The 12,645-nt window shown below is 39.9% G+C and overlaps 1 protein-coding gene across 1 annotated transcript in view; it reads left to right on the forward strand.

The window, feature by feature from the left end:
- The window catches only part of WDR11 (WD repeat domain 11), a 52,813-nt gene that overhangs the window by 21,663 nt on the left and 18,505 nt on the right, over positions 1–12,645 (forward strand). The window contains exons 12-16 of the mRNA XM_082222740.1: positions 5,526–5,632; positions 9,351–9,426; positions 10,400–10,508; positions 10,831–10,955; positions 11,965–12,112. Of these exons, the coding sequence (XP_082078866.1) occupies positions 5,526–5,632; positions 9,351–9,426; positions 10,400–10,508; positions 10,831–10,955; positions 11,965–12,112 (565 nt within the window). The remainder of the gene's footprint in view (positions 1–5,525; positions 5,633–9,350; positions 9,427–10,399; positions 10,509–10,830; positions 10,956–11,964; positions 12,113–12,645) is intronic.

Raw genomic sequence — 12,645 nt, forward strand, 5'->3', positions numbered from 1 at the left:
TAGAGCCATAGTTCTGTAAAAACTGTTCTGCTTTATAAATATTTGAATTGGTAACTAATGTGTGTGTGTTGATCAAGGCTGAACACAAGCCTTTGTGTCCCTAGACATTGCAGCATAGAGAATTTCTGCCTAATGTGAGTCTGATTACAGCTATATTTATAAGGACCATACTATGTGCGAGGCGGTTCCACAATTCTTCCTCCTGACTGTGTTTTGTATTAAACAAAAGCCCCAAATGGCCATGGAAGTCTGAAAAGAGGAATGGAGGACCAGCAGCTATGGGAAGACCATGGACTGCTGAACTCTTCACTCTCATCCCATTGTTTGTCCTGTGTCTTTGTCCCTTGTGGGGGGGGGGAGGGGAGGTAGACATGATAAGTAGGGAAAGGGTTGCACGGTCCTTCAAACCTGCTGACAGTCCTTCACCATTGATCTTAGGCTTACGTGGCTGCTTATTTATTTAAAAGTAAAACTTCAGGATATGGAATAATAAGCTGGCTGTTACAAGTCACTTGGTTGCTATGACTCTCGTGACATATTTCATTGCAGATCAGTCTGTTCACGGAGACTTACTTTTGTGCTACAACTGCATTTACAAGTAGATATACAGTCTTATGAGATGCTGCCCCTAGGTAACAATTCAAGAGGATACAGTCATGCTCAGCATGTTTTGTGAGCATCTCAGTGAAATCTGGAACTAGAGTAAACCAGACTTGTTGCAAAAGCCTCCAGAAGTTACTAGCCTGGAAACATTTGTAACCTGCTCCTTTTTACTCAGAAGATTCCACTTCATTTCTCCCCCCCCCCATGGGTGCCACTCTCATTATTATCAGGAAGTGGTGCCTTTCTGTTTCTCTCCCCCCCCTCCCGTTTTTAATAATGGCACACCCACCAAAGGGAAGTGCTGTTGGAGACAGTTCAAGCTGCCTGAGCCAGTCCTTCACCCAGAGTATCTCTGGGCCCACAGCTTGGGCCCAGAAGCTGGTCCACCTGGCAAAGCAATTCAGGTTCCCCCTGCTTTGCCAGCCTGTTCAGCTTCTATGTACCTACCGCCTGCGGAGGAGGTGAATCCACTTCCTTTGTAGCCAGTATAGTCATTGATCTGGCTGGCAAAGCAGAGCTGTGCTCCTGCTTCACTCACCTGCATGGAACTCCTGGTCGGAGTCAAGACAGAAATAAACAAGCATGCAGTTTGAATATACAATTACCCATTTGTACTTGAAGCACCAGGTGTTTGGTCACAGATATGCGGAGCTGATTGAACTACTGGTCTCTTGTACCTACATGTTGATCTTTTTTAAAAACAAAACAAAGCTTGCCACTACCTTCCAGGATGTGGTATGCTGGAAAAGAAATGTCTGTGACAAACATTATTTCTGTTATCTATGCACAGAGATAGCACAGTTGGTTCTGATAATGCTTTTTCCAGGCTACAAACAAATCAGAAAGTGGTTTATGCAATACAGTACAACATGACATTTATGTGTGGCACGTGGCAGACCAAATCGCTTTGGCTTATATCACTGCTAAAGACATCAAAACACAAGAAGCAGTTAACTAGAAGTGGGTGATCATGAAAATCTGCTGTGAGCTTTATTGCCAAGTTCATATAGAGGATTTCTATTGCACACAGCAGTGTCTAGAGAAAAGAGTATTTGCTTTTAATCTTTGTCTAATTTCTTTTCTCTTCCATCATGTGCTAGTGTAACTTTGATATTCTGTTGCTTAGCTTTTTGAGTCTTTTGAATCCTGCCATGTTTTATATTAATATTAGAACATTTAATGCTTTAAACATTAGTGCTAATATTTCCCCAAAGTTAATTTTAAAACTATTTAAAATGCCTTATCTCATTGCAGTTTGAAAAGTGTCTTACATAATTTTATATGCTTCACTTTAAGCATAATTATACTTTCATCTTTTTCTCAGTTTAATAATTGATAATGTTAGTTTGGGCATTGAAAAAGCCCAATCTTAAATGCAATCAAGTATTAAAAAATGTTTTGAACATTTTAGATTTTAAACTAAATTTAACCGAAATAAAAAATAAAAAATATTTTTGTAATGATGGACAGAAGAGTGACAAAATGCAACTGAATTTTACATTTTCTAGCTACAGAACCATGGAACCTATTCATTATTAATTGTTCTGTTTTATATATGAAGTAAACAAAATATATTATGTTTTGGGAAATAAGTTATTATTCTTGTATATAGGTTCTGAAATTATGGGTATTTTGGAAGGTAAAAGGTAAGAGTTCAAAAGCATACCAGTGCAAGTAGATAAATAGGTACTGCTGAGGCGGGAAGGTAAACGGCGTTTCTGTACACTCTGGCACTTGTCACGGTGTTCCATTGCACCAGAAGCAGTTTAGTCATGCTGGTCACATGGCCCAGAAAGCTGGCTGTGGACAAACGCCAGCTCCCTCGGATATTTTGAAATATATTTGTCAGTAAGCATTGTGGGACTGATTTACAAATGAGTGCCTGCCATATATTTTCTTACCAAGTCCTGCAGAATCAAATAGAGTAAACTCTCAAGTATGAACAGTGTGGGTATGTGGACATAGTCAGCAACCATTTCCTTCCTTTAAAAATAAATAAATAAATGAAATCTGCCGTATTTCCAAATTGCTCAGGCATTGTTTGTGCTCACACCAATTTTATCCTAGCAACAATCCTGCAATATAGATTAGAGTAGACCAGGCATGGCCAAACTTGGCCCTCCAGATGTTTTGGGACTACAACTCCCATCATCCCTAGCTAACAGGACCAGTGGTCAGGGTTGATGGGAATTATAGTCCCAAAACATCTGGAGGGCCAAGTTTGGCCATGCCTGGAGTAGACTAAGAAAAAGTGAATGGCTTAGGGTTACTCAGTGAGCATCTTGCCCTTCCAGAAGGTATTCATCTAAATGGGTACCAGCTTGGTGATATCCAGAAATTGGGGAATACAATTCCCCTCAGCCCCAACCAGCATGAAAGGGATGACTGGAGTTGTTGTAGTTCAAAACATCTGGATGGCAGCACCTCAGCTAGTCCTGCTCTAAAGCTCTGTGGGACTTTACTGAATGCATTGAAGGATGTGCATGCAGGTGCTCATTAGAACAAGCAGGTGTGTATCAGAACTGTTGAACTGATAAGCAACAATTTTAAAATAGCAAGGTGGAGGGGAAGGAGAGCCTAGCAGTTACTTCTCTTCTACAGGCCACATTTCCTCACAGAGGCTGTATGAATTTAATATTAAAAGAGTGACTTCAGTAGGTTGCCTTGGGTTAGTCAGAAGTTAAGAAGTTGCAAAATTCAATATCTTTCTATTCCATAGTTAAAGTGGCTGTTACAAATTGCACTGTATATAAAAATACATGAGCCTTGCACTAAAGAAATAGGTGCAGTTCATAAAACTGGTGTTCTGTGACTACTAATTGCATCCAATGAGAGTTAGGTAGGTTTTTATGCCAACTTATCTGAAAAATGGCAATATTCCAGTAATAGATTGCTCTTGCATTAATGCTGGAACATTTGCTCTGATTTAATGCAGTGAACAAATTTCTTGCACCTTTATTCAAAGGACATTAGGGGGGAAAGGCTTTATCAAGCATTTATAAGCAGAAGTACACTTGACTCCCAATGCTTCTAAGTGGCTTTCCCCCATCAGCATGAAACTATATTTCTCTCTATGTGTGTGTTGTGTTTAGATGTAGCAGAATAGCCCAGAATTCCAGAACAAAAAGATTCTTCTCCCCAGGACTCAGATAATAAGGAGACAAAAATGGGTAATGGGTTTTGTGTGTTGGAGACTTTTCTAGTGGATTTTGTCCTCAATTAAGAATATTTGTGCCATAAATCTTCATCCTGTAGCTTATATTGCACAATCGAGTACAATAAAGTGTGTACCATAGAGTACACTCGTCTTAACACATCAATGCATCTAAATTCTCAGTGGGTTAAGAGTAAATCATTAAGATCACAATCTCAAGTATGTTTACTTAGGACTCAAGACAGTGCCATACACTGATTACTGTGGGGAATGAGTGTGTCAACCTGCATCTGGGAACACCTAAACACTGGATTGTGGAACACTGCATTGTGGGAAATCTAAAGTGACCATGGTGTGTCCTACTGCAATTTGTAAAGGTCTGGTTTCAGTATCATAGGAAGCTTCCTTATCCCGAGATGTGTAGAGCCATTGACACAATTGCACTTAAGTGGCCTTGTCATCACTGTGGAGTGTGCAGGCTGCCTTGGTTCTCTAGTGCAATGTTCCCCAACCTTGGGCCTCCAGCTGTTTTTGGACTACAACTCCCATCATCCCTCGCTAGCAAGACCAGTGGTCAAGGATGATGGGAATTGTAGTCCAAAAACAGCTAGAGGCCCAAGGTTGGAGAACACTGCTCTAGTGAGCTGCATGCCGTGAGTCAGGGGGGCTGATGCCTACAGGTCTGGTGGAGTTAACATTTGTCTGAACCTGACTTAATACAGAGGAGAGAACATCATCACCCTGGAGTCAAGAGTCCTCATTTTCAGGGGACGAGGGCAAGGACTCTGAAGCTGAAAGAGAAGGGCATACAGGGCCAGCCCCAAAAGCGTGTCTGCTGGATCACCCATTATGCAGTGTTGGTCTCTGCAGAACGTCTGTTTGAAGCCACTGGGAGCTGTCATTGGATTTGGAGGAAGGTGACATCAATATGCAGGAGATGCCCAGCTCATCTCTCCCTCCCATCGTAATCAGGAGAGGTGGTTTGAGTGCTAGATGGTGCTTGGAAGTGGACCAGAAGTAGAATTCTCCTAAGACAAGTGTTAGTATGTTCAGAGTTCTTAGCTCAAGAGGTGGGGAAATGGCCTGTTCTGGGGTTTCACCGTCCTGGAAGGAGCTGGTCCATATCTTGGCTGGGTTTCCATTTAGAACTCCCATCCTCCTGTTTTTTCAAAAGCAGCTGCACAGATTGCTAGTTTATTTCTGGGCCTAATTCAAGGTGTTTAAAGCCCCAAAAGACTTTGGCTTGAATTCAACACCTGGTCCCGCTAGTGGAAGTCCACTCAAGTACTTCAGCTAGCACAATGGGGCTTTGTCCCACTCTCTTTCCCAGTGCCTACCCCCCATTTGTCCCCATTTGACATCAGGAGAACAATTAGAAGAGCACATGGGAGGAGGAGTGGGGAGATAGTTCACTTGGGAAAGCAAAAACACTTGCACTGCTAGACCATTTGTAACAGCAAAATGTTGAATTCCTCCCTTGGGCCTCAAATATCTGAAAGACTGCCTCCTTCTCTTCCATTTCAAGGGAAGGGCAAGCGGAATATACTGTAATTATTTTTTTAAAAGTAATTAAGTTTGTCTGACATACATTTAATGTTTCCAATTTGAGTGCTATGCAGTCCTCTATAATAATCTGTTGTATCCCCCCCCCCACCGCACCCCTGCAGCATGCAATTGGAGCCATATTTCCCCCACTCCATTAATCTGCAGCATTTCCTACAAATTCAGATAGTTTGCATAATGTGTTCTATATATTCTACTCCGGCAGGGGCATTGAGTGGACAAGCTTGAGCGGCTTCCTTTCCTTTGCCACATCAACTCCTAATAATCTGGGGCAGGTGAGAAACGAGCTGCAGTTGGTTGATCTTCCCACAGGTAAATATATTGTGAAGCATAACCGTTGATGACAAGATAGGTGAGAAGTGATACCTGTGTAATGTAGGTTTTTCCCCCCTATCGGTTGGCTTCATCTCCATTATAAAGACAAGAGTGGAATAACTGAGCAAGGTGGATAACGTAACTATTTTGAACTCTGAATTCAAAACATTTTAGACCATGATAGCTCAGCAAGCCCCACACTCATTTCATGAATCATCTTCAGGGCATAAAGGAGAAGAAGTGTCTATGTCAGCAAAGGGTTGAATACTATTACAACTGCATATATTTTAGCTTCAACACCAATTCATACAGCACTAGGTTATCATTCTAGCTAACTCAGTAGTTTTCATACTTTATGCAGTCTTGTCCTCATTCTAAATTTACTATATTTGCTGTATTTTCAACATCTCCCATTGGAGATAGCCCATTTCTCTGCATATCTTGAAGGCAATGGCCTGTGGCGTAGTGTGACTCTTTCCTTCTACTAGTCCTGAAATTATTTTAGTTCACAGTTTGGATAGGTGTTTCCAATGTCTTCAACTTGGTTTACTATATGCAAGTAGTATATATTAATCTGTACATGTTTTTAAATTTGAATCAGTTGGTTGAAGGAAATGGGATTAATGGGATTTGTTCCGTTTCCATCACAAGAATTAAAGTGTTTTGATATTTATGGCAATATCTCTTCAGATGAAGGGAAAATGTGCCATATTTATGCAGTTTAAAAAATACTTTGAACTATAGCTGGAAGTATTCAAAAAATAAAATCAGTTATGTACACTCAATATATTCTTAGATATTTGGAAAATGTAGTTTTTGCTGTAAGCTGAGTAATTAGCCCAACCAATGAACATCATGGCTGAGCTAGATTCTGTGTTCAAAAAATAATGATTTAGCCACAACACCACACTGGTTTTCATACTGATGATATAAACTTAGCAGCCCTGTGCAAACCCCATTGAAATGAATTGTGATGGCTGGGACAGTTCCTTCCATCTTCTTCGTTTTCTTAGCAACTTGGTAGAATATGCTTGCTAGTAACAAACTTCACACTATATTGTGATTACTGCAGCACATTCAGCATATTTCTCAATTTCAAAAACGTTACCCAGATGGATTATGTTTTTAAAACGTTCATACTGTTTTATAACTATGAGCTATAATGAAAGAATGTTGGTGAGTAAATGTGAAAATACTGGCTCAGTTCATTTTCCTCCACAGGCAGTCTGCTATTGCTGCTTCCTGTGATGTTCTCACTAAGTAAAGAAATCTGCCACTGATAGGGAAAACAATTTTAGAAACGGCTAACAAAATGGAAACGTCCTTTCCATTTTCTGAAATATCTTTCCCACAGTTTTTTAAATATACAATTCTATACTATTTAATATTGGGTTTGTGCTGTAAGGGCAGCAAAAATAAGGTTGTAATGATTTGGAAAATCTGTTCCTATTCAAGTAAGCATATTCTTTGACATTGTGCTAGTATCCTTCTATTAAACATAGGCTGTGAATATATCCAATACTTATTGTCTTGTGTAGGAACCATGTAGTTGGAAATGATCTAACAGATCATGTATCCAGCCTCCAGTAGTACCACAAAGTATCTTCACCTTAAATTATCTTCAATAGATGCTCATCTAATCCTTACCATAGGGCTTTAAAAAAAAATAAAGCACAAACAAAACTAAAAATATGGAAATACTTCAAAGGGACAATTATAGGATCAGTACAGATAACCACCCCTGCCAACCTAGCAGTTCGAAAGCATGTCAAAGTGCAAGTACCGTATTTTTCGCTCTATAACACGCACCTGACCATAACACACACATCGTTTTTAGAGGAGGGAAACAAGGGGGGGGAATTCTGAATGAAACAATGGATGTATCATTTTTGTGCCTCATGCTGTGGCCACAGACATGTGGCCTGATGGTGAATTTGGGGTGACCCAATGCAAAAATCCTGAGAATCCCTGTGGATCTGTGCTTTGTAACCACGTTTTTGCACCATTGCAGCCCCAGGCAACAGTGGGTGCGTGATTTTTTTGGTGCAGGCTGTAGCCATGGACATGTAATGTGATCTGATGGTGAACTTGGGGTGACCCAATGCAAAGATCCTCAGGATCCATGTGGATCCATGCTTTGTAACCACGTTTTAAGTGGGGAGGGGAGGAAAAACACAGAAGGGACAAGGAGCACGAGAGGGGTGTGCAGAGAAGCAGCTGGCTAAGAATGCAGGAGAGGGGTTTAATGGGAGGGAGGCAAGGAAAGCAAAAGGGTGGGCAGTAAGACCCTGAGGCAGAATGCAGGAAAGCAACAGCTTCCTCTCTTGCGCGATCGGCTCCAGGGACAACACACTCACTCAATAACACGCACAGACATTTCCCCTTACTTTTTAGGAGAAAAAATCTGCGTGTTATAGAGAGAAAAGTATGGTAGATAAATAGGCACCGCTCCGGCGGGAAGGTAAACGGCATTTCTGTGCACTGCTCTGGTTCACCAGAAGTGGCTTAGTCATGCTGGCCACATGACCCGGAAGCTGTATTCCGGCTCGCTTGGCCAGTAAAGCGAGATGAGCACCACAACCCCAGAGTCGGCCACGACTGGACCTAATGGTCAGGGGTCCCTTTACCTTTACAGATAACGTGAATTGATACAGATCAATTAAGATACCCAAATTTCTCTCACTTATTCAGAAAGATGAGTTCTGAATCAGAACCAGAAGGATATGTAATGAAGTCCCACTATATGGCATTATAATATTACAGGACTTTTGTGGGAGTGGAAAATTTTAAATTATGAGAGGGTTTTCTGAAATAGCTATTGTCTATCTGTTCTTTTACCAGAGTGTGATGTGCAAGTCCTTTAGGTCTTTCCATTTTTGTTAAGTTAAAATATGAGCTGCTGTCAGTAGCCAGGTTGCTAAATCCTTCAGGTATTGAGTACCCGCATTCCCATTCCATAAATTCTACAAAGCAAGTTCATGAGACATTATAATACTGGTTTTACAGATTTTAGTCCTTTCCTTATAGCCATCAGACCTAAATTTAGAGACCTATGGACATTCCCACGATAAATAGCAGAAGATTTAGGTGAGATTGATTGAAACGCAGCATAGAAATATAATCAATTAATTATTCACATGAATCACAAAGCAGCTTACAAACAATAAGTAACCAGTTATACCTTCAGAAATCCAGTCTTGCCTCCCTGGGGCATTTGAAGTCTTTTGTAGCTTCGTTAGGAAATTGCTGCAGCTTGCAGTACCTATTACTATAGTTTGCACAAATAAGGCACATTAGAGACTTCAGGTGTTGCGCTGATTGTTCAGTTTCTGTAACTTGAAACTGATTGAGTTAGCACAACATCAGTGAGAGATCGTTGGAAAGTCTTAAATCAAAAAGACTTGGAGAACGGTGGTAAATTGCAGATTGAAATCAGAGTTTCCATCCTTGTGTAAAGCAGAGGAAAATTGGGTTTGTATAATTGAATGGCTCGGAGCCAGCATTATAGTAATGCTTCATGCTCAATATCCATATTACAAAATGCTAGCATAATGTGTTTGCGTGGGCAGCAGAGACTCTACGTGCAGTTGAGTGCTGAGAAGAAAAAGCAAGATGATCAGTGTGATTAAATAAATAGCATTTGATATGTCAATTGCAGTGGCTTTGCTTGTGGTTGCTACTTTACATCTTTTTTCCTGTATCTCTTGCGTCTTAGGTAGAAGCATTGCATTTCGTGGCGAACGAGGCAGTGATGAACCAGCTATTGAAATGATAAAAGTGTCTCACTTGAAGTAAGCAGATTGGCCAGGAAAAGTTGATGTGTTGAATTGTGCTAGAATAATCCAGTACCTACAGCGCATTTCTTTCTGTAGGAGGAAGACAGTTGAAGAAACGTTATTGAAATATTGAGCAAACAAATCCAAATGTACTGATGAAGAACTTGGTTGTGTGCCACTCAAATACATTAGGCTTTTCTTCAGTGCTGTGCTTATGAACTAGGACAGGGCGTTATTGCTGTAATATTATACCAATCTTCCCACTTTTCCATTTCTCCCAGAAGTAGTTCAGACATTATTTCGAGTAGCTTCCTGCACTGGTAGCAAGCTAGTATCTCCTTTCAAAGGGGAAGATCTGAAACCAGGAAGATCAAGTATTTTCTAAAGACTGGAGTAAATTTGTAAACAGTTAATGGCAGGGATGTAATAACACTTATAATGTGGAATTATTTATGGTAATTATGGTTATATAATAGATGGATAATGGTAGAAGATGCAGCAAACTTAAATTTAAATATAGAACCCATGGAGGGAGGGAAGGAGATCTGAAGGTTCAAAAGAACCTTGCATTTTAATGTTTGAAATGGTTTTGTTTTGTTTTATATGTATAAAATTATCAAAAACTCAATAAAAATTTATATATATATATATATATATATATATATATATATATATATATATATATGTGTGTGTGTGTGTGTGTGTGTGTGTATGTATCTCCTTTCAAGGTTGGAATTAAATATTACAGCCTATGCAATCACCCCCTGTCTCTTCCTCCTCTTTCCATTAAACATATGCAATTTTTGGAAACGTTGACATCCTGAAAAAAGTTTTGTTTTGCTTTTTTAACCAAGGAGTGTGGGATCAATGCTTGTTGCAGCAGCCATGCTTTGTGCAGCTCCCATTCAGTTCAATAGCACTTCTAGGCTACTGGGAAATTCTCTTACGTATGTATAATGCTGTAAATAGCTTCTTTTTAAAATTTCAGACAGTATTTGGCAGTAGTATTTAAAGACAAACCTCTGGAATTATGGGATATCAGGACTTGTACTCTTCTCAGAGAAATGTCAAAGAACTTCCCTACAATTACTGCTTTGGTAAGGAATGAATTCAGTCAGCTTCTCATCAAATAACTAATTCTTACATACATTCTTACTTTCAGAATGGTGTCTGTCCACTAGTGTTAGAAGCCTTTCACCCTAGGTGGTTGGGCTAGATGACTCTATAGGTTTCCCCCAACTCTACAATTCTGTGATTCTCCCAACGTAAACAGCCAGTAAGGAAATGGGACTTGACTTGCATATTGTTAGCTTTCATAGCATTTTTTAAAATCTCTCTCATGCATGTAACACTGCATCTAATTTAGGGTTGGTAAATAATATCTTAAGATGTGAACAGTCATGACTTCTGTTCTTCCAGGAATGGTCGCCTTCTCACAACTTGAAGAGCTTAAGAAAAAAGCAGCTTGCAGCCCGCGAAGCTATGGCCCGGCAAACAGTGGTATCAGATACAGAACAGAGCAGTTTGGAGTCATCGGTGATCAGGTGTCAACACTATTCTCAATTAAAAATCACACCAGCTTCTCCTTTGAGTATTTGTTTTCTTCCCAAGAATGCATTGCATTAGCACTGCATTTTGGATTTACAGACATTTATCGATGTTGTAATTTAAATGGGCTGACCTTTAAGAATCTTTGTACAGTGGTACCTCGGGTTACATACGCTTCAGGTTATATATGCTTCAGGTTACAGACTCTGCTAACCCAGAAATAATGCTTCAGGTTAAGAACTTTGCTTCAGGATGAGAACAGAAATCGTGCTCCGGCGGTGTGGCAGCAGGAGGAGGCCCCATTAGCTAAAGTGGTGCTTCAGGTTAAGAACAGTTTCAGGTTAAGAACGGACCTCCGGAACGAATTAAGTACTTAATTCCTGAGGTACCGCTGTACAGTGAAAGTAACAGTAGGTGGCAAAGCATGTGTCAGAATCTGATGCCCTGCATTACTGTAGCATGTAAATTGAAGCCCTGCATGTGTGCGGGAGATAATATGAATAGATCAGCTTCACTTTAATTTGTTGGTTTTATCATGGGCCTCCAGACCATGCCCTGGAACTAGTGACCAGAAACTGAAGGTGGTTGTTTCTTGCCTCCTTTCAGCTAATTATGTTTGATTCTTCATGTTGCTTTCATTAATAGACTACTTAGGGTGGAATTCAACATTGCCCTAAGTTGATAATTCTGTCTGGCAAACAGAAGTGCATGCACTGATTGAACAATTTCCTCTCCCCCACATGCACTGTTTTGGGGGTTCACCTGACCTTCCAGAGCAATATCTGGGGATGGCATGCAATCAAAGGGAGGGGGGCAAGGTCCTGTTGCACTACTAGGACTTCTTGTGCTGGCTTCTGTTTGTGCTGCCTATAATTGCAATGTTTGAATTAAGATACGGCTTTTTCTAATTATGTACAGTATGTGTTCATTTAATAGTGTAAGTGTAATTTGAGTGAATCTGATCGTTTTGAAAATAAAAATCACCAGTTGGCTTCTCTTTCAAAGCTTATTGCAGGAAGCTGAGAGTAAATCGGAGCTGAGCCAGAACATTTCTGCTCGGGAACACTTCGTGTTTACAGATACTGATGGACAAGTTTATCATTTGACAGTCGAAGGGAATTCTGTCAAAGACAGTGCAAGAATTCCTCCTGATGTAAGTTCAGTGCTATATTTCTAACTTTTTATTCCTTTTATAGATTTTTACAAAACGGCTTCCAACAACATACAGCAAAAAGTACCAATTCTTTTTTCTTTTTCTTTTTTTTAAATAATAAACTTTATTAGTATTTTCCACACAGCAAAAAACGAAAAACAACAATACACAAAACACAAAAACATACAGATGAAAAACAAATCCAAATCTTATAAATTAATAGTATAACACTAAAAAGGAAAACAAACATTGACTTCCACCAATCCCACAGCACCTCCTTTACCTCTCTTCCTGTTTTCCTTATCATCTCGATCCTAGCATCTAAATATATATCCCTCTTTCTTATCCTTTCACTTCACAAGGTTATTCCAGACTCAGCCAGACTTCTGTCCTCGAACCTTGTCTTTTAAGGTATTCATTTAGGCACTCCAATTCCTTTTTCACTACACTTTTTGGTTTTTGTCTTATTATATCTGTCAGTTTGGCTAACTCTAAGTATTCTGAAAGCTTACATAACCATGCTCCCCTAGTGG

Source organism: Podarcis vaucheri (genome assembly GCF_965113315.1).
Source record: "Podarcis vaucheri genome assembly, chromosome: 5".
NCBI classification, from domain to species: Eukaryota; Metazoa; Chordata; class Lepidosauria; order Squamata; family Lacertidae; genus Podarcis; species Podarcis vaucheri.